The sequence below is a fragment of the Pleurodeles waltl genome, chromosome 4_2, assembly GCF_031143425.1.
Source record: "Pleurodeles waltl isolate 20211129_DDA chromosome 4_2, aPleWal1.hap1.20221129, whole genome shotgun sequence".
Lineage (NCBI taxonomy): Eukaryota > Metazoa > Chordata > Amphibia > Caudata > Salamandridae > Pleurodeles > Pleurodeles waltl.
In genome coordinates, this window is record NC_090443.1 from 906,040,840 (window position 1) to 906,063,559 (window position 22,720).

The window sequence follows — 22,720 nt, forward strand, 5'->3', positions numbered from 1 at the left end:
AATAGTGAGTGGGAGGATGAATGAGTAATTGAGAGTGTGAATGAGTAAGGGAGAACTCAATATAATACTGGGCTTATGGTGGCACTCAAGATAACTTGTTGCCGCTAAAAAAAAAGAACAGGTGTCAGAGCACTCATGATATTCCTAATTAGGAGTTATTGATGTATCCAGTCTTCTTAGTCAATCAATCACCGACTCATGTTCATCTCAGAGTCCAGATTTTATTCTCAATGTCTGGAACTCTCCATAAGTATAGTACAGAACAGCCAACACGTGTTTCATCCCATGAGAAGTTAATCTCTTAAGGACTTCATCAGGGCTTTCGCTGTGTGAGTAAATTTGAAAATGTGAATTCGGGTTCCGGTGCTGCCAGCATCGAACATGATCCCATAAAATATTTGAGCAAATTTATCGGATGCTGAGTGGTAGGAGCCTTCATCTTCAGTGCCAAGGCCAGTGCCCCGGCGCCACGTTAAATATGCTATGTATGTTACGATAAACGCACAGAAGATAAACGCCCACGTCAGCTTTGAGATCTTCATGGTTTCAACTTTTTAAATAAGCTGGATGGCTTCACGTCAGAGAACATATCCTTTTGAAAAAAGGCTTTAGGCACTCAGATAGCCTCTGCATTTTCATCTACCATAGTGAAGGCTGAACGGTACATTCGGAAAAGTAACCCGCACTGATAGACAAGTTAAAGGGACTCAGCTAAAAGGAAAGTAAACCGTTGCAGAGTGTGAATGAGTAAGGGAGAACAGAGTGATTGTAAAATACAGTTTGTGTGTTTTGTCATTGTGAGTCTGCCGCGGGCCATGGCATACTCAATATAATACTGGGCTTATGGTGGCACTCAAGATAACTTGTTGCCGCTAGCATACTGGAAATAATCCTTGGCACAAAGAAGAATATTTATGGCAAAATGCAGGCCGTGACATACTGGAAGTAATTCTGGGCACAAGCGCACCTGTGGAAAAAAAGCTGCAGCGTGCACATTGGATGAGGTTCTTGGCTTGGGGGCATCCATGGCAAAATGCTGACCCTGAAATACTGGAAGTAATACCTGACATAAGGGTACACCAACACATAATGCTGTTGCTGGCATAATGGAGGTAACTGTTTGTCTCAGAGAGGGCAGTCTTGGCATATTGGGGGTTAAGAAGGGGGTTGGGGAACCAAACCATTATATAATGGTGGTCCTGAAATAGTGGAGGTACTTGTTGACCTGCAGCCCACCCATGTTTTATGGGTACTATCATTGGCAACATTCTGGTACTGGAATCCTATATGTAATTTTTTAATTAAGGGGGGACACCTAACAAAATGCTTCCATTTTCTTACGATAATGGCATTACTCCTAGTCCTACTCCCTCGCCTTCCTTTTAACCAATGAGGCCTCCTGCCTCCCCCCTAGACCCTCCCTTCCCCTTTCAAATCCCCCCCCACCCTTATCCCCTCCTGTACAAAAACCAAGCCCAAGCCGCAACTCGGACAGTCCGTACCGGGAGGGTGGGAGGGAACGGAAAAGGAAGGCGAGGGAGTAGGACTAGGAGTAATGCCATTATCGTAAGAAAATGGAAGCATTACCTCCCGTCCCTCCCTCGCCTTCCTTTTAACCAATGAGACATAGCAAGAAAAACACACAGGAGACGGACATCGAGTTGCAAGACCCTTAGTTAATATCCTGCACCAAGAACATCCCAAACATTATCTCATAGAGGATAAGACCCGGTGACCAAACACCGACTCCAAACCACCCAAGTCCGATAGCCTATAATGACGCACAAACGCCGAAGGAGAAGCCCAAGTGGCGGCCCTGCAAATCTCCACCACTGAAGTCCCCTGAAGCTCTGCCACCGTCGCCGTCATGCCTCTGGAAGACCTCCCCTGAATCCCTAGAGGAGGAACCACCTCTTTCAAGGAATAGGCCAACAGAATCAAAGATCGAACCCACCGACTCAAGGAAGCCGTGGAAGGTTTCTCACCTTAGCGCGCCGGACCAAAAGTAACAAACAGTGAATCCCCTGTACGAAAAGGAGCCACCACCCGCAGATACTCCAACAAAACCCTACGTACATCCAACAAATGCAAACGGACCTCCTCCCCAGATGAGGGATCCGGACAAAATGAAGGAAGGATGACCGCCTGCCTGGAATGGAACGAAGAATTGACTTTTGGAATAAAGGAAGGCACCGGAACCAGAACCACCCTATCGGGAAAAATCTTACAAAAAGGGAAAGGAACATGCCAATGCCCCCAATTCCCCCAACCGACGAGCCGAAGTAATGGCGACCAAAAAGAACGTCTTCAAAGATAGACGTCGCAAATCATAGTCCCCCAATGGGTCAAAAGGGGCCCCCGTCAACACATCCAAAACCAAGGACAGATCCCATGAGGGAAAAGAACGTACCGGGCGAGGAAATAAATTAATATGCCCCTGAAAAAATCCAGGCATCAATCGCCCTTCAACTTGAAGATTACGCCATGGTCCCTAAATGCCTGAATAGCCGCCCACTGTACCCGAAGAGAAGCCACTGACAATCCTAAACGAGCACCGTCCTGCAGGAACTGCATCACCTCAAAGAGAGAAGCGCAGGAAGGATCCGACTCACGACTTAAGCACCAAGACGAAAACACCTTCCACTGTCTACCATAAGAAAGCAAAGTTGAACGTCTCCATGAAGCCAGCAAGGTAGACCTCAAAGCCACTGGCACCTAACAGAAACGTGAATAGTTGAAACGGAGGGAACGCATATAAAAGGCCCTGCGGCCAAGGGCATGACATCCCGTCCACCTCCCATGCTTGGGGACACCGAAACCGGGAGCAGAAGCACTCCACTATCGCATTCTCTACTGACGCAAACACATCCAGCACTGGAAGACCCCAAAGCCGAACCAGATGCCGAAACAGAGACCTCCGGAGAGAGAAAAGTTGAGAGGAAGGAATCACTCTGCTCAGTAGATCCGCCCGAACATTTACCACTCTCGCCGAATGACATAAGCCTCGGCCACTAAGTCGTCTGTGCGAACCAGAACCGCCAACCCCCTCAGGGAATCCTGGAAATGGACCCGAGCCAGGAATATAGCCCGCAATTCTCGCCAAATAGATGACCGACTCGCCTCCCGAGGGGACCAAAACCCCCGAATCTGAGCTGACCCCATCCATGCCCCCCAACCGGAGAGGCTGGCATCCGTCGTCACCACCACGGGTCTCAGAGGTGACAAAGACACCCCTACCCTCAGGTGGTCTGCATCCAACCACCATTGCAACTCTCTGTGAATCAATCCGGACCCTGGAACCCCGTCCTTCAGAGAACCGGACCCTGGATCCCACCTACTCAAGAACCACGTCATCAAGCACAGGGGATGGAAACGTGCCCAAGAACCCAAAATATCACTAACGCCAAATGTGCAGTCGCAACCATAGAAGAGCTCGGGGATCAGACAGTAACCATACCTTCTTTACCAAAGCCTGGAGAGCATCCAACCTCTTTTCGGACACAGTCACCAACCCTGGAATAGGCTGAAACCGAGCCCCTAGAAAAACCAGATCCTGGGACGGCACAAAGTCTGATTACACCCAATTGATCAAAAACCCGTGTTATTGCAGGACCCCCAGAACTTGGGCCACCTGCCTCTGCAAAAGGTCTCGTGAATGGGCATGAATCAAAATGTCGACTAGATAAGGGTGCAGAAACACCCCTTCTGAATGAAGCAAAGCCACTAGAGGAGCCAGCATATTCCTGAAAATTCGGGGAGAAGATTTCAGACCGAAAGGCAGAACGCAAAACTGGAAATGATCCTGCCCCACAGCAAACCTCAGGAACTTTTGAGAGGACCATGCCCCCCGGTACGTGTGGGTAAGCATCCGGCAGATCCAGTGACACCAGAAAATCCCCTTGCCTGACCAATGGAAAAATAGTCCGAATGGACAGCATGCGGAAATGCACTGTCCTGATCCAGGTATTCACCTCCTTCAGATTGAGCACTGGTTGAAAATCCCCCTGAAACTTTCCGCACAAGAAACAAGACCGCATAAGTGCCCTGACCTCGGTCGTCTAGCGGAACATGGGAAATGGCCCCCATGACCAGTAAGTCCCGCACTCCGTCCAATAATGCTCCACTCCAAGACCCCTCTGAAGGCAGAGGTGTGGGATGCACCCCGGAATCTGGAGGAACCGCCACAAAATCTATGACATAACCATTGGTCACCATGTCTAGTACCCAATGATCGGTTACACTGTCCTCCCAAGCTGAAAAAAAGTGACACAGTCATCCCCCAACCGGCCCGCTGCCAGGCCCACAGCGAATGCCAGGACCCCTTCTTGAAACCACCCCGGGTCTCAGGAGTAGACTTCTTAGGTGAAAAACGCGGATGAAAACGCCGTCTCCTAAACGAAAAGGATTTAGCAACCCTAGTAGGAGAAGATCTGGAATGCTTCTTCCACCCTTTACCCGAAGAAGAAACCCCTTTATAAGGTAAGGCATGCTTCCGCTCCTTAAACGCCTTGGAAAGTATGGATGGTAATAGTTCTCCAAACAAGTTACAACCCTCAAACGGCAGTCTCAACAAGGCCGCCGTTTCCCCTGGATCAGCCTCCCATGAACGCAACCAGAGGGACCTACGAGCCCCAATCAAAGACCCAGATGCCAGAGCCGAAGTACGGACTATATCTGAAGACACATCCGCCAATAATCTGGCCAGCTGTTCCATACCAGCCAGGAGCTCCGAACACTCCGCCCCTTCCTGTACAGCCACCGCCAGTTTATCAAAGCTTTGAACCAATGATTGTGACGCATAAGCAGAATAAATCCCTGCCTTCAGCGCCAGATTCTCCGCCGCAAAAGCCCTCTTAAGACCTGAATCCACTTTACGGTCTGTGGCATACGTAGGCACACAATCCTCCGGATTGACTGCCGTTTTGCCAATTAGAGTAGCCAGAATAGAGTCCAGGCGTATTGAAGGAGGAAAAACCCCCTCACCCTCAAGTAAGTAAAGTTTCTGAAGGAATCGTGGAACCTGAGCCTTCTCCACATCCTTCCACTCACGAAACACCATATCCTTCACAGGTCCCTGGAAAGGCATGGCAAACATAAAAGGCGTCTGATATTTGAGGAAATAAATGAGACTCTGAGTTTGTAGGTTGAAACACAGGGAAACCTAAACTGTCCCGAACATGTGTCATCACTTCCCACATTACCTCTTCTGGAAACCTATTTCCCCCCAGATGACGTTGATGGGGCCTCATCCTCACTCTCCGATGAGGATTTCCTTGCCGCTACCGATGAGTGCGCACGCTTAGACTGATCAGTCCTGGCCACGCCAGCTTGCAGTGCCCTGGTGACAGCCATTTCACCCATATCCTGCACTTCCTCACTAGACATGAGGGGAGTACCCCTGCCAGGTACCTGTGGGTTCTCAGGAAGAGCAATGCTACCCTCCCCTCCCACCTCCGAGGAGGAAGAAGAGACAACCACGTCTCTTTGCTGGAGCTTTAGGCATGGTAACCAAAATAACACTGCCTTTCATTCCAAAACACTACCCTACATATAGGACCCTGGTCCACCCTAACAGGGCTCCACCAAACCCTAAAAAGGTCACAATCCTTGTAAAAATCCAAAAAACCACGGGCAGAACGCCCGTCCTACCTGACCAGCATCCAAAAATTGAAGTTCCTCGGTCCTCGCGGCTCCGCGGCGCGGAAACCCGGAAACTAACGCCCCAGCCACAGAGGGCCGGCTGACCCCGTCAGCCGGCCCCCAGTACACGCCTCTCGAGCAGCCATGCCGTTCGCTCAAGACGTGACCCAGCCGTAGCACTCCTCGCGGAGCACCGCGTCCCGAGGAGTGCCTCCATCGACGACCTCCAGGCCCCGCCGTGCAGGTAAGAAAGGGAAAGAAAACCGTCTAGCGTGGGCTAGACAAAAGAACAGGAGGGGATAAGGGTGGGGGGGGTTTTTGAAAGGGGAAGGGAGGGTCTAGGGGGGAGGCAGGAGGCCTCATTGGTTAAAAGGAAGGCGAGGGAGGGACGGGAGGTAATGCTGCAATAGACACAATGATGGTAATCTTTAACATATGGGGAACACTCAAGGCAAAGTTTGAAAAATTAGGTGAGCTCCTGGCACGTATTACACCCCACCAATTTCAAACATCCCCGGCGGCCACTGGCATGAATAAAACGAGGTTGTCAGATATAATGGTGACTCGCTTTTTACAGGGAGTGCAGAATTATTAGGCAAGTTGTATTTTTGAGGATTAATTTTATTATTGAACAACAACCATGTTCTCAATGAACCCAAAAAACTCATTAATATCAAAAGTGAATATTTTTGGAAGTAGTTTTTAGTTTGTTTTTAGTTTTAGCTATGTTAGGGGGATATCTGTGTGTGCAGGTGACTATCACTGTGCATAATTATTAGGCAACTTAACAAAAAAAAAATATATACCCATTTCAATTATTTATCATTACCAGTGAAACCAATATAACATCTCAACATTCACAAATATACATTTCTGACATTCAAAAACAAAACAAAAACAAATCAGTGACCAATATAGCCACCTTTCTTTGCAAGGACACTCAAAAGCATGCCATCCATGGATTCTGTCAGTGTTTTGATCTGTTCACCATCAACATTGCGTGCAGCAACAACCACAGCCTCCCAGACACTGTTCAGAGAGGTGTACTGTTTTCCCTCCTTGTAAATCTCACATTTGATGATGGACCACAGGTTCTCAATGGGGTTCAGATCAGGTGAACAAGGAGGCCATGTCATTAGATTTCCTTCTTTTATACCCTTTCTTGCCAGCCACGCTGTGGAGTACTTGGACGCGTGTGATGGAGCATTGTCCTGCATGAAAATCATGTTTTTCTTGAAGGATGCAGACTTCTTCCTGTACCACTGCTTGAAGAAGGTGTCTTCCAGGAACTGGCAGTAGGACTGGGAGTTGAGCTTGACTCCATCCTCAACCCGAAAAGGCCCCACAAGCTCATCTTTGATGATACCAGCCCAAACCAGTACTCCACCTCCAAATTGCTGGCGTCTGAGTCGGACTGGAGCTCTCTGCCCTTTACCAATCCAGCCACGGGCCCATCCATCTGGCCCATCAAGACTCACTCTCATTTCATCAGTCCATAAAACCTTAGAAAAATCAGTCTTGAGATATTTCTTGGCCCAGTCTTGACATTTCAGCTTGTGTGTCTTGTTCAGTGGTGGTCGTCTTTCAGCCTTTCTTACCTTGGCCATGTCTCTGAGTATTGCACACCTTGTGCTTTTGGGCACTCCAGTGATGTTGCAGCTCTGAAATATGGCCAAACTGGTGGCAAGTGGCATCGTGGCAGCTGCACGCTTGACTTTTCTCAGTTCATGGGCAGTTATTTTGCGCCTTGGTTTTTCCACACGCTTCTTGCGACCCTGTTGACTATTTTGAATGAAACGCTTGATTGTTCGATGATCACGCTTCAGAAGCTTTGCAATTTTAAGAGTGCTGCATCCCTCTGCAAGATATCTCACTATTTTTGACTTTTCTGAGCCTGTCAAGTCCTTCTTTTGACCCATTTTGCCAAAGGAAAGGAAGTTGCCTAATAATTATGCACACCTGATATAGGGTGTTGATGTCATTAGACCACACCCCTTCTCATTACAGAGATGCACATCACCTAATATGCTTAATTGGTAGTAGGCTTTCGAGCCTATACAGCTTGGAGTAAGACAACATGCATAAAGAGGATGATGTGGTCAAAATACTCATTTGCCTAATAATTCTGCACTCCCTGTAAGTATTTTCACGTTTTTTTTTTTTTAAAGAAAGCTAGCTCAGCTGAGAAACCTATTTTGATTCATGCATCAACTAGCGACAAACCTAACGCCTACAAGCTAACTGGGACGCTCTTAAAGGGGCAATGTCTGCCTCCGTTTAGTAGCAGCTCTGAAAGAGAGTCCTGCAATGGATGCCTTTCCCATGCACGCCTAGAACCTCATCGCCGATGCGCTTGTTCTAACATGCTAATCAGAGAAGTCTAAAGGAGGGAGGCGGGACTTGGGGAAGATGCAACAGCAGAACCATGAAATCGGATGTACTGCAGAGCGCACAACAGTTCTCTCCGTTTTGACGCCTATAAATAGATGTCGTCGCAACATGGAAAAGGATGTGAACGGCTAACACGTTTGCTTCCATGGACCTGTGTGCCGCAGGTGCTCAACTCGTGTCTGCACTGTCCTCTCACAAGGGCCTACTAGAGGCATGGAAGTCGGGGGTGTTTGTACCAGAGGACACGAGATCCGGACCCTCGACAAGAACAGGCCCCCTGGTTAAGTCCAGATGCAGCACGGCAGTCAGTCACAGAGCTAAGGAGTGCCCCCGTGATTCTTGGTAGACCAGGTGTACAGACATAGCACACCCTGATAATGGCTGTGTGACTTCGCCTGTAAACCGGATGATATCATGGGAAGGCATCTGTGCGATCACACTTGAGCTGCAGGGGATTCTGCAGTGGCAGGCAGGGGGTGGAGGGACAGAACTCAGGTGACGGCCCTTCTAGTGCCACACACCAACATTTCACGCTTTCTAGGCCTCTGATGAGGTGCATGTAAACCAGGCTTGTCCAATGTGGGTGCAGGAGGGCCATGTCTATGGCCGATTTTCTGGAATATCCACATAAATAAAGTTAAACAGAATCATAGCGATCTGAACTAATTTACATGGTCAGTGGTTATGCAGAAACCAGGCATGGATTCTTCTGTCTTAGACCTACACTGGACACCTCGATAAAAATGCACTGACTTACTGCTGCATAAGTCATTTTGGTCAGTAAGCACCAACGTCTCAATCCATGTGTTGAAAATAGCACAATGTATAATAAAAACGTGAGTTTGAAAAGAGAAATTACTCCCTTGAGATGCACCGAAGCAAAGCAGTTGTGTATCAGAAGTTGCAGTAAATTAATCCCATCAACAGATTTGCACACTGCTACATCCTCATCCCAGCTATGTATGCCCTTAGCAGGAATAAAACTGTGATACATTTTTTTGCCTTTAGGACAGTGAGATTAGTGGGGCTATTTTAAAAAGCTTGATCAAAATCTAGCGATTAAAAAAAAATCTAAGGTATTAAAGCACCCAAAAAAGCCCTTGCATGGTAAACTGATTGCAGAATAAAGTTTCCGAATGAAAACTAACCCAATCCGTATCAGCTGAAGGAATATTGCACTTAAAGTGATGACCTAATACCAGGTCATTACAAACACTGTTTACAGTCTTGAACTTTTCACCAACAGATCAATGATTTCAGGTGTGTTAACCTAATTAGTTCAATGGAAGCAAAACAAGACTACAATACCCAGTATGCATTATGATGTCACAAAAGTCCAGCACTTGAAACAGTGTACATAACGTCCTGGAAGCAAGTGGTCACCCTAATTATACTTGCATGCTATGATCGCTCACATAGGATCCGAAAACAACTTCTATTCCATTGTGCTACTTAGGTCCAGCCAGTGCGTGTCCTCTTCCAGGACACAGGCTGCTCAGAAGCAACATGCTTATCTGATGCCTAAGTGGCAGTCCAGGAGACAAGTGAGAGGGAGCAGGGGATAGAAAACTCCAGGCCCCAGAGGTCTGAGGTGCAGAAAAAAGAGTCAGCGGCAGAGAAGTGTGTGTGTTGTAAACAAAGACATGGCCGATCCCTTAATCGAGGTTTTAAAAATATATTTTTGCATTTGTGGTGTGTATGTGTACTTAGGTTCTCTGCCCACACTGTAGATGGTTATCCTATTAAATGGGTGAAAAAAAAAGCTCGGCCAGGCGAAAAACCCGCTTCCTCAAATTAAGTCATCAGAGATACTACAATGTTATTGTCTGAGGAGTACACACAATAATCAATTGGAGCTGTGCTGATGAATCCGTGTAGAACCGCGGCTGAACACAAGCTCGTGTGAGATTCTGCATCCTGCGTCAAGACCCTTCTGTCTTCAAAGAAAGACTCATGTTCTATGGATCCAATGCGTATTAGAACATCAAAGTTCAAGCAAGATGATAGGATGTGCTGGTGTAGATCAGCGGTACGTCAAGGAGGGAGGAGGCACGATTCAGAAGATCAAGAGACGCGCCACCGGGTGGTGTTGGCAAGCCTGACCGCTGATCTCGTAATCAATGCGGTTCATGGCAGGGAACTTGTTGGTTAGAAGTGCCGTAAAACTTCCTTCCGTTCATTCAGTTTCGGTAATTTCTCGCAATTTAACCATAAAGTGATCATTTGTTCCAAGAAAGAGTAATGCAAAGAACATCTTTCAATAAGTTGGGGCATGTCCCGCTTTAAACTTGATTCTTCAGATATCACTTTCCATTGGGATTCACCTTTCTTAGGCAGGCCAAAAACATTCTCGTTACCAAGGGCCGATCCTATACCGCTTGAAAACGCTAGACGGAAGTAGCTCTCCCTCCAAAATACAAGTTCGAATTGTGTTTTATGTCAAGTCCTGTCAAAACGGTAATAAACTGTTTGCACTTCAAGAAATTTTATTACACTGGTGAAAAGAAATGGGGCTTTCACGTATCCTAATTTTCAGTCTCCTGAGGTAATTTATGTCAACATAGCAAGTTATGCTGTTGGACCTGTTTAACGCACGATCCTGAAAGAATAAAGGTACATAAACCCTCTAGCAAGTGACCTAATATGTAGAGGGACGCGTGCTACGATGTGGTCAAATATAATTCCTTCTTAGAGATTGGTACACGGATCAAAAAGATGGAACCCTTTTATATTTTTGGGCTTGTCCCCTGTGTTATAAAAGCCCTTATTACACTGATGCACACAGGTGACTTCTTCCAAAATGTCTCCCATTACTAGTATATATATTTGTTATGGAAAGCTGGGGCATTCATACCGTTTCCTCCATCTTACTGTACAGGAGTTTGTAATGTGCTGGAATGTCTGTGAGCGATGCTGCACACGTGTCTATGCACATTCTGTGCACATCATTTCTACAAGAAGAATTGACAGGACATTCTCATTATATATAATCAGTTGCCAAATGACTAAAAAGCCCTTCAACTTTCTAGACACATGATACTATTTGCAAACTATGATTAGTCGAACTCCGTGCCTGTGGGCAAACCTCCCCTTGGAGGCACAAATGATGCCTTCGGCTTTGAAAATATGTGGTCAGCAATGCTTCGATGATACTACAAACACAGATGGCCAAACGGACGTGCACAGGAAAGGAAAATGGCTTTGCTCCGCTCTGTAAGTCCTAGGATCTGGTGATTTGCCTCACAAGCTTTCAAAAATGCATTACCTAAAAAAGCGAAGCAGGCAGACGATGGACCTACTTTCACTTGTGGGAACAGCATTGAGGAGGGCGGGGGAGCTAATATCTATGGGGTAATACGCCATTCCCACTCAGAGAGAGCCAGTCACTGCCTCGGCCCTCTGGACTACTTTGTGCGAGGGCACTCTCTGCCCTGCCATCACCGGAAGTGGAGGATGTCTGTGTTATCCAGGTCTCTAGCACACTTCTCACTCACTGCAGCTACCCATCGATTCCATGTAACCTCACGCAGCGGGCACGCTGGCTACTATAGTGAGTTGGTATTACTGCACTGTCCCCTGTTCTGGAGCTGCACCAACTAAATACCACACCTTCTGTTATTTGCCTTTTTTACTGGGTGAGGTATTGCCTCTCTAAATTATGGGCCACTCGCAATAGGGTGCCAATAAACGGATTAAAGGTAGTTTACCGCACCAGTGTGGCATTCAAAGATCGACCACAAGGCTATAATGAGATTAAACCATGTTTTTCATCAAAGGCTTCCAGACTAGAGGAATGTAGGAACCATTTTTTGAAAATAAAGATGAGCAAAGGTTTTACCAGCCCGCTTCTAAATGACGGGGTTTATCACTTCTTAATCCCACTCTGAGCGGTGTGCATCTGAACCCGACCAGGAATTCCTCAGAGCCACGATTCCCGCCATAACACCGGGAGGCGAGTCTAATTAAAATCTCCTGGTAATGAGTTTATTATTACTGGATGCCTGAAGCGAAGACCTTCCCCTAGTCCTTATCAGGCTAATAGCAGTCCCAGTTATGAAAGATTTAATTGCTGCAATAAACCTATAAATCCTTTCTAATATTAAAATGATGAAAGTCGGGGCTTCGTGTGCTCCCGGTTCAGTGGCAAAATTTAAGACCTTAAATAAGGAGTAAAGCCAGTAGTGCCAGCTGCGGGTGACCCCGGAGTCTAGTGAACTCTTTCAAGGTGGCATCAACGAGTCAGTGGCCAGGCTCTTAGAAGAGATCTGCATTTATACATGCCATGGATACAGTACTACATGTGTGTCATTGTCTTGGCATTCCAATTCTGTACTGAACTGTCTTTATTGCCTGTAGGGGAGTATCCCACCCTGCTGTGTCTGGTTCCGGTATATAAACCCAGAAATAATTAAATAAGTAAAATGAAACATAGTTAAGGTTTCATGCCCCTGACAAGGCTCCAAAGAGCACTAGCGGACGATTAAGGAAGAACGCTAAATAGCAGTGTGACCAATGGGGGTGGAGTTTTGGTGTCGTGTGTGATGACCTGAGTGGTGGTTTCCCGTTGACATCAGCAGATGCGCCTAGGCGGGTGGAGTGAGGAGTAAAGGATAGGAAGCATGGCCAGCCTTCGAAGGGGGCGTGTTGTGCTTTGACTGCATCTGAACAATAACACAAACTACACAGCAAGAAGCTGGGCATCTTTAGGGAGGAAGATACTACTTGCCAAAGTACTCTTGCAACATGCCCAAGATGCCAAACGACCAGCAAGATTTGCATAGCGAGATTTCATCAGCTTCATTATCTATCCACTATGCATTATCAATAGGTTGTAACTGAAATCCATACGAGCAGCGACTCAGGAGCCTCACCTCTGTCTGTGGCCCTGCACGTTAGTCCTTTAACAACTTAAAATGACCCAAATCACATTTCATGTGCTTTTGCTGACAGCTCTGGCTTATTCAGCTGTTCCAGGGAATGAAGATTCATGCTTATGGGTTAAATTCAATTGGGATTGTTGATAACATGTTGGCAGAAATGAAATTTGAATGGTTGTAAACATTTGCCTTTAACTAGCCACTGTGAAAATGTATTAACAGGAACAATACCTGGTAGTCATCTACATTGTGTTACCTGTTCCTGCCTGAAAAGTTCAGGAAAGAAAGTAATCAGCAGGCTAATTACGACACAAGAACTAGTACGTCATGATCTTCAGGGGACCGGACCTCAGTCGGCAGCCTACTGGTGGTCCCGCTCTCTTCCTCAGACTGTCTGTTGAGCCAACAATTTCATCTAAGCAACCAGCAAAGGTGAAGGCCAAAATCACCTTACAATTGAAAAAAAGAGTGGCAAGTGAACCTCAAACCACTCTCACACGATTTGGAAATGCACCAATGCAATGCAGATTTGGGAGAAGATAAGGGGAAAGCTTGTCGTTTAAGCACCAAGGAACCAGAAACCAAAGTGTCATGCATGGTAGACGAGAAGGGCTACAAGAAGGTCAAGCTTCCTTTTTTAAGCTTCCAGTTCCCAGAAACCTGAGTTCCATTCGCTGTGGATGTTGACATACGAGTACAAAAACACTAGCAGAGGTAGCTCCTAGAAGCATAGACCTCAAAGCCTAGCTCCTAGCTGCCACGGCGAGAGCTGGCTTCCAGCACATTTCAGATGAAGTTAACCAGTTCTGGTGCAGTTGACCAAGTCATATGGTAACTAATCTACACTGTGTGGCCCTTTAAACATTTGGTGTCAGGAAAATTATTGTCAGTGTTGTTAAGTTCTTCCCTCAGCAAAAACGATTCCCCTTTTCCTTGTACCCATGTTGGTTACAGCAGCGTCCTCACTCCTGGTGGCTCTTGCGGAGGCTGTTCTTAGAACTAGCTTCTTCAAGTTTAACTGCCACTCAAGATGGTGACCACAAATCTTTGTGAGGTCAGCGCTCTAGTGTTTCTACCTTAGTCTCGTGCTGAAGCTTCCCTCCAGCTGTTTCTCTCTGGGAGCTATGCACTTCAACTGTCATCCTGAGGAGAATGAGCAGTGTTCCTGAGGCGCTTCCTTTCACAGAAAATTCTTCCAGTTTTGAGTAATAAATTATTTTTCTTGTTACGTTGTGCACAACAGCTTCTGGAGAAGCTGAATTTCTTCCTTCTTCCAACAACTGGCTATCGGCTTTCTGAGGAGAATTTGTTTTGGCATAACAGAACTTCAAGCAACTGCAGTAAGGAATCCTTTTGTATGATTTCCAGACTTGCCAATATATATATGTGTACATATCTGTTCAAAAACTCTTCGCCTTGCAGACTTGCCAGTATTAGAGACACACCTCAGTGCTCAGACTAATTCCTAGAGACTGTGATTGAGAAAACAACCTTGAGAAGGAGTTTTCGTTTCCTATAAAAGACATTAGTAGATTGTATATTTGTGAACCTTTGAACTGTTCTCCAGAGAACCTTGGATACCTCTGACTCCTGGAGAAAAGAAGATATTAAGTTCACATTGTTCTCTTAGAGAGAGGTTAGTCTCTCAAAAGATCCAGGTTAGGAGAACAATAGAATTGGGTGAATGTGAATGGCTGAACAGTTGAATGCGCAGTAGAAATTTACTTATCTATGCTCTTATCACCGACTGCAGGTCCTTCCTTTAAAGAAATCCCAATAAGAAGAAAGGTGCAAGTTGCAGAAGCACACACTGAATATCCTATCTTCAAGTGGGAAACACAGGCTGGACCTGGATATGGAGGCGGTCTCTTTTTCTATTCCCATTCCCCTTTCCCCTTAGCGGATGCAGGGTTCAGATAATCAGTAAAGTCTGAGCACGCATCTGTTGGCGGGAGTTGAGTAAAAGGCATCTGCTCCCGTGGAAGTTTGATTTAATGGGTAATCTCCTGACAACTGGTAATGGATTCTGGGATCCAAAATTTCCTAAACCGGTAGTGGCGAGTTCCAATTCCATTGAACATGCCTCGACAGTGACAGATCACATCCTAAAAGATGCACCTTTCAAGAAGCACCATGCCCAGCTCCAATTTTTTTGTCCAGCTATATTCACTTCAACAAGGGCTTCCTCTAAACCGATCTGATGTTGTAGAACTTTCTTTGACCTAACTTTAGTATCATCACCCTCTAAACTAGTTTAAGCTGCTTCAAGTTTACAAGCTATAGACTGACAGCAGGAAGCTATTAAAAGAACATGTCAATCACACATCCTGCTAGGGATGCTGAAACTCCTGTAAAGGGTTTTCCTGCACCTTGTGTCTCAGGCTTTAACAATGTGCTGGCATTCTGACAACTGATGTTGGCGACACCATCACAACTACAAGAAATCTTCTAATCGTAAGTGGCAGCCTGTCCCCAGAAGCGGTCTGCTAAAAAAAAAAAAAAAAAAAAAAAAAAAAGATGACGTACCGGTTTTCCCAATTCCATTGACACACAATGGACCCACGTTGCTTCAACAACAGTACTTGGCCTCCTTGATTTTAATGACAAACACGTCAATTTTCACGTGTTACCTTGTTCAACTTTTAAGTGATAGCCAGTTCGTTTTGATTATTGCTATAGAGCCTTAACTTTTTTCCTTATGTTATGCTTGCTATATAGCAAAAAAGCCTGTAGAATTCTAAGCAATTATCACCATTACCCATTGCAATGGTACTCAATGGATCTGAAAGGGAAATTTCAGAGGATGCTGCTGAAATGCAAACCTAAGGTAACTCAGAGATTAAGGGTGCTTTATTTGCGGCAACTGGAAAAAAGACAAATCTGCTCCTTTAAGGGAAGTATATTTACTCTATTATTTCTGCAAATAGATAAAACTAACAATTAGGAACATCAGAGAAGCTCACAGCCAAGGAATCCCTCAATTAAATAAGACATTATTTGGATATGGGATATCAACAAGGAGTAATGGGTTGTCATAGTAACTAGTTACAAGTAGCTGAATATTTTAACTGCATTGCTTTCTTATTGAGCCACTGCTAATGCACACAAGGATGCTGTGATCTTTGTTTATGGCTTCCAGGTATATTTTGCTTTCTACTCCTTCACTTACCAATCACTAAGAATCATCTGTGCTTGCTGTAGCAGTCTTCCATTACAGTACTCTTTTATTCTCCACTGCTGAGAGGCTCTTCCGCACATCCACTATCCTTACTGTAAATTAATTTTTTTGTTCCATGTCTTCAGAATCTAGTTCTATTCAGTCTGAAGTACATGTTCGCTGCACGCAATATTGTAGAGGTATTTCAATGTCTTTATTTTATCCCCATGTGACATTCAGTTCTTCAATGACTTCATGGTTATGTCCTGGTTTGTCCTTTCTTGTCCACAGCATTTGAGAATGCTATTTATTTCTGAAGCACGTCCAAGTGGTGTTCTTTGGCACTTTAACTCATCACATTTATAAAACACCACCTCAATCCGTTTCTTCCTCCTGGTTTGCCCACTGCTGTTTCACACAAACAAATTAAATACCAGACAAGAACCACCAGGCTCATTTACTCCTCTTCTGCTTCGCCTTTACACACCTTTCTAATCCACCAGCTTCACACCTTAACCTGTTCCATGCTGAGGATGGCAAGCCGTCCTCAGTCACGGTACTAGTGTGCCAGGGAAAGCTCCAAGCTGTCCTCCAACACGAGGCAGGAAATCCCTCTGGTGTGTGCACCAGAGGAATTTCCTCCAACTGAAAATAGCCTTGGGAGCTGGGGAAGAGCTTCCCCAGCACCCAAGACTATTTCATTTTTTTCACAGAAATGATGATCGGAGCAAATACGATAACAAAAATTTCAATTGTAGGGGCGAGAGCTGCCCAGCACGTGAGTCTGCCCCCAGGGGGTAGATGGGGGCAATCACCTCCATCTGCCCCCCAGAAAGCCCACAAAATACCAGGGATTACTTAATTTTTTAATTCTAGGGGTGGGACTATGTCCCCACCTGCCGCAAAAAAGGGAAAGTCTTTCTGTCCCCCAAGGGCACATGGGGACATTTACCCCCATATCCATCCAGGGTGGATGGGCGGGCAGAAAGCCCACATGATACCAGGGATTACTCTTCTTAATTTTAGGTGTGGGGGCTGTTCAGCATGGGCATAGACATGCCCCCCACAACTCCTTCAAAATGGGGAAACAGTCTCAGTCTTTCTGCCACCCCCACCCCCATCCGGGGGGAACATGAGGGCAATTACTCCATTTACCCCTCCGCCCCAAGGGACAGGGGCAGAAAGCCCATTAGACACCAACAATTAGTTCATTTTTTTTTTTTTTATAGAGGTGGGGGGCTGACTAACATGGGCATACCTATTCCCTACACCCATAAAAATTGGGAAAAAGATGGGGTAATTACTCTTGATCTGCCCCAAAGGGAGTGGGGGCAGAAATCCCACTGTATGGCAGCAGTGTATATTTTTAATAAAATAATGGTGTGGGTCTTTCCCAACATAACATCAGGCCCCATCCTCATCTCTAAACCCTGAACAGAATTTCTGCTCCCCTGCAGACTAAAGGATCTCATCCCAAAGGCAAGCAAGAGGAATTTGATTATTTTGGATGTAGTTGTTTTACAAACTGGCCAGGAGAGTTTGGCTAAGTCCTAGTATCATCCCACTTGCATTGGTGAAAAGCTGAATTTGTTTGGGCTTGGGTAGGCTGCCACCTGGAAAAACCTATCACACCTAGACAGTTCTGAAAACTAGACATCTGGGGAAGTCCAGGGTGGTGTGCTTTGCATGCATCCCACGCCATTTTCTTACCCACAATGATCTGCGAACTCAAATGCTCACTAAAAACAAACATTTTCCTCACATACTTGATGAAAACTTCTGGAAACTGCAGGAATCCACAAAATTACTATCACTCAGCATTGACCTACCTCGGCCGATAAAAACGCTGCACCACTTGAGTGGTTAGGCCTAGTGTCAGTGACAGGAACACATCAAACAGAGGTCGATCATTGTACTTGGTTTGATCTGTTTCTGTCACTGGCAGTAGGCCCAGCCACACAAGTGGCACAGTGACATCCTGCTCGCCTTATTAAATGTGGATTATAGACTGAAACACTTGTAATAACATGGACAGGATATCTGTCATGTTTGTGACGGAGTACCCATCATCTAAACTCTAAATCAGGGCCTAAGTCTCACATAACTCTTCTCTATCCCTCCAGAATTCTCTGTCCTGAGACATCATCAGGAGCTAGTCGCCCCATTGACCCCCCTCTGCTCCCCTTTATTTGAGAGACACAAATATAGGACCTTTACTTATATGAAGTCTATGGGAATTTCACAAAATATCTTTAACACCTCTTCCCTTTCCACCAATAGGATTGACTCCTGCACTGCGCTCTGACCCAAAAATGATTTATTGCAAAATGGCACATGCCTAGCTTTGGCGTTAGAACATAAACATGGTAGGGCAAAACGTGGGAATAAAATCCTCAAAGACTTGAGGCTAGTGAAACCTTTATGAGCTTTAAAGGCATGAAGACAGAAACTGCTTAAGGTACTGGCATGAGTAGCAAGATGGCCACAGATGTTTCTACCTGAAAATCTAAATTATGAGTCCACCTTTGGAACCAGCCCCTTTGGAGACTATTTTATCTATGTGCTAAACATGACACTATTTGAATAATGCCCTTTTTATTAATCTGAGTTTTAGTATTTCTGCATTAATTTTGGGTTGGTTATAGAATGTCTACATACTATTAGCTGTGATGTTGCTCCGGCCTTGCAAATAATATAATTTATATATGTATTATTGTTTGCAGTACCTACAGAGGGGGCCCTCAGCATTTATTTCCGTATCACAAGATTTGAACAATACAAAGATTAGTGCAGACAGCATGCAGTGAAACTCTTAACTCCAAGGGCATACTTAGTAGTGTTTATCAGATGTAGTGAAATACTTCAGTTACAGGTTTTACCTGCAAACACAGATCATAATATTAAGATTGTAGCCCTTACCACACTAAAATTCACATGTTGTGGTATTTTCTGAGCTATTCCTCATGGTATATATCGGCTGGTTAGACCTGTCGATACTTATCTGGGAAAATTGAAAGGGGGGGTGGAAGAAGGCTCATTGGTGGCAAATAGTTTACTGTTATATGTTCTATAATATCATAACTAAGTGGCCATCTAATAATCAGGTCGAAAGCGGAATTTTACTCTAGGGCCACTAAAACTTATTGGCAATAACTTACACTGTGTATGAGCTATATGGTGTTTTATGTTTCTTAGGTTGTGGGAAGGTACTTGCTCGCTTACCTTTATGGTTTTGGTCTGCAGTCGGAGTCCATTTAAAGTGTTGATGGCTTTCTCTGCATCCTTTGGATCAATATAATTAACAAAGCCATAACCTAAACTCTGCCCTGTGGACACAGAAAGAGAGTAACAATATAAGTTGGGAGTTTTAAAACAGGTGCAGAGCTATTGGCAGGGCAATTACAATCCACCCATCAATTTTATACTCATGCAATAATAACTTGACATACAGCCTGTTCTTCCCTCCCAATCCTTACTGGGCTCCAAACGGCGAGTGCAGAGGATCTCAAGCATCTGCCCTTCTGAATATTAAATATTCACTACAAAGACCAGCTCGCGCTGCACGTGGCTTTTCTTATATGACGCGCATGTAGCTCGGAGAGGACGCTGCCAGCTGCGCATACAAAGGTTTAGCACTCACTTATGCTAAAGCGTAAACCTATCCATAAACATTACTTGACTGAACAGCGCGACGCTCTGCATCTCAGTAACACAAAATAACACCTTTAATACACAAGCTTTCTATAAATAGCCGTGAGCTTCCTTTTTAAGCAAAACCTGTAACACTGCATAAATACAGGTAGTACCTGGGGAAACGCTTCTGAGATTTGGGTCGCTGAGACGCCCACGCAAAACTGGCTGGTCAGAACCTACCATGATTTTATTTTTTGTGTGGATGTTTCGTATATTGTTCAGTGTAACATGGGTGCTTTTTAACGTGTGTCAGCAGTAATGCTAGTATTTGACGGGGGCGGGGGTTCATTTGCTGATTTCTCAAACAGGCCTCAGCTAGTACCTCTCTCACATGTGTCTAAGCAGCTTTGGAAAACCTGGGCTAAGGCAGAAACGTAAGACGATTCCTTCTGTTTTAATGACTTCTCATTAACAATTATATTTTATGGACTTCCTAAAGTATTTTTGCCCCACTGTGTGTCTGTAACAATCACCGACAATAGGCAGTCCAGAGTGCTCCTTCATTTGATGATGTGAGCTTGGGGTTTGAGATCTATTGTGACATCACTAAGAGGATGGCCCTATAAAGGGCCGTCACTGTTTCTCATTATTTCCCACAATGTGGCTAAGGTCCATGAAGACAAAATAGAGGATGAAAGAGAGAAATCAAGGTGAGGACAGAAGGAGAGATGAGGACGAGAGGACAAAGTTCACAGCTTTCAATGAAGTCTAGCTCCTATGGGAGATCCGGCCACACATACATCCCCCTATGGTTATTTTTTTGGAAGTGTAGATGAAATGTTCCTAGGACAATTGTTTGCATTTGACAATTGTGTACTGGCTTTCTTCAGATGTGATAATGTGAAGGTTAAACACGGCCCTGATGGCGCACTGCATAAATGTTAAAATGGATTTAAAAACCTAAAAATCAAGGAACTGATAAGTTAAACCACTTGGGTTTAACCAGTAGTGGTGGCCATGCTGTCAACTATGAGCAAGACAAATCAGTCAATCTCGTCTATTCAATTTTATTTCATAAATTTTTTCATGATGTAAAGACATTTGAAAAAACAAAAATGTTTACAATCTTAAATAAAATTTAACTGCCACCAAGAAAGGAATTAATGAGTTTCACGGATTGCAAGACTTCTGTCATGAACTTAGGCTTTACACACTGGGCAACCAGTTCAGGACACGTATTCTTCATTCATGTACATCAATATCTTTGACAATTTGTGACTTTGAATACAATTGCCATAGCACCCTGGGCTAGAGCTGTGGGATTGAATTGCTAGCTACAGTAGGATAGCCACCTCTTCGAGAATAATAAGGATGTTCTCAAATACACATGGCACGGGCAACATAGCATGCCACTTAAAAAAAAAGGCTCTCGTTCTGCAGATAGTCTTGATAAAAAGAAACACTATCCCAAATTTAGTTTATTTAAAAGAGGCCACAAATTGTATTTTAAGATTTTTAAAATACTTTTTAATGGAACTTGAAGAAAAATGGAAGTCAAGGGATTTTACAATTCAATGAAAATGCATACAACATCCCCTGCTCCCAAACCACCATGACTGGAAGTTGCAAAGGGAAAAAAGGTCAAAAACTAGATGCGACCGACCAGTTAGAGCATCAAGCTTCCATGCTCAAAAGATGTGGATGCACCAGCCAACAGGCACGCTACAGTATGCTGCAAAGAACTTGATTTTGGGAAGAAAGGCTATCTGATACATAGTGATAGGGCTAAACTGGACTTTATGTTGTTGACAAGTTGCACATGCGTTTTGAAAGACAACTGTGGTCATCATGCACTGAGAGAAACATTAACACAGGAAGAAATATGACAGTATCCTAACTATCCACCAAGCCTCAACAGACTTTAACATACCAGAGACATAAATTAAGAATATCCAATAACATAGTGTTGCCTGTAAAGATTACAGAATATACTTTCTAAAGAAATATTTTGCTATGCTTGTATTACTTGCACTTAATTTCACAGTTAAACAAGTGGCTGACTTAAACGACTGTAAGAGTATTAATTACGTATTATTTTTAAAATATGGATAAACAATATATATATTTATATGATCTAGACATACAAGTGTAACGGGCTATCTACACCAAAAGCAATAACAAATACTACTAACCTTTCCCACTGATAGGGCCCTCTTCAGTAAGGGGTTTGTCCCATTTTGTGCCAGTGGCAAAATCCTTGAGGGTTTCCTCCAATTGTGTGCCTATGGCAAAAATCCTTAGTGAATAGGGCCCTTCAAAATTATCATTGTGCTTTCACAAGTACAACATGAACGTTCATCTGTATTTGTGGAAAGGCACAAATACAACAATGACATTTAGTTATATCATAATAACAAGTTGCAATACACTAACATTCACTTTAAAGATTTACAAAGCCCTTAAAAATGCCCTTAAAGCTATTTAATCAATTTAAGTACTAGCAAAAGTTAACATCAACCCCAGTCTGAAGTTTTGGGGAGGCGGATCAGATCTACGCACGGAAGTTGAGCCTCAGTGCTGAAAATGAGAACCGCCTCTTCCCTCTACCTCTCAAACAACTCTCAAATGCCTCAGGGCTACCCTGGCCTGATCTGGATGGCAGAAAGAAAGCCCCCTCCGAGGCAGACTGTTGATGCCACTTTAAAATCAGCCTGGGGACAATCCTGGGTTACACGTAAAAAGTCACTGTTAAATGGTCAGTAATTCCCCAAGAAAGTATAAATAGGTACCTATAGATTCATTATTTTTAGCCCTTCGAATGCGTGCCTTGAAGATACACATATAATCAAGGTATGCATATGTGGAGTTAGGAGCAGTAAATATGTACTTACCTTTGGTAGTCAATATTCTAGCTACATTAATTTTCTAGCACAATATTAAAAACTCGATATTCTGGGAGAGTCTTGCCCAACCCCCATAAACACCACATTTAAACCTGAAACTTATCAAGTGGTAGATGCCT

General features: G+C 44.5%; 1 protein-coding gene across 7 annotated transcripts in view; it reads right to left on the reverse strand.

Moving 5' to 3' along the window:
• Positions 1-22,720, reverse strand: part of ELAVL4 (ELAV like RNA binding protein 4) — a 153,371-nt gene that overhangs the window by 20,678 nt on the left and 109,973 nt on the right. For 4 of the 7 annotated variants that reach the window (XM_069232693.1, XM_069232696.1, XM_069232695.1 and 1 more), the window contains exons 3-4: positions 21,891-21,980; positions 19,288-19,391 (exon numbers count right to left, since the gene is read on the reverse strand). In XM_069232693.1, coding sequence (XP_069088794.1) covers positions 19,288-19,391; positions 21,891-21,980 — 194 coding nt within the window. The remainder of the gene's footprint in view (positions 1-19,287; positions 19,392-21,890; positions 21,981-22,720) is intronic. The other 3 variants (XM_069232697.1, XM_069232698.1, XM_069232699.1) reach the window with 1 other exon arrangement.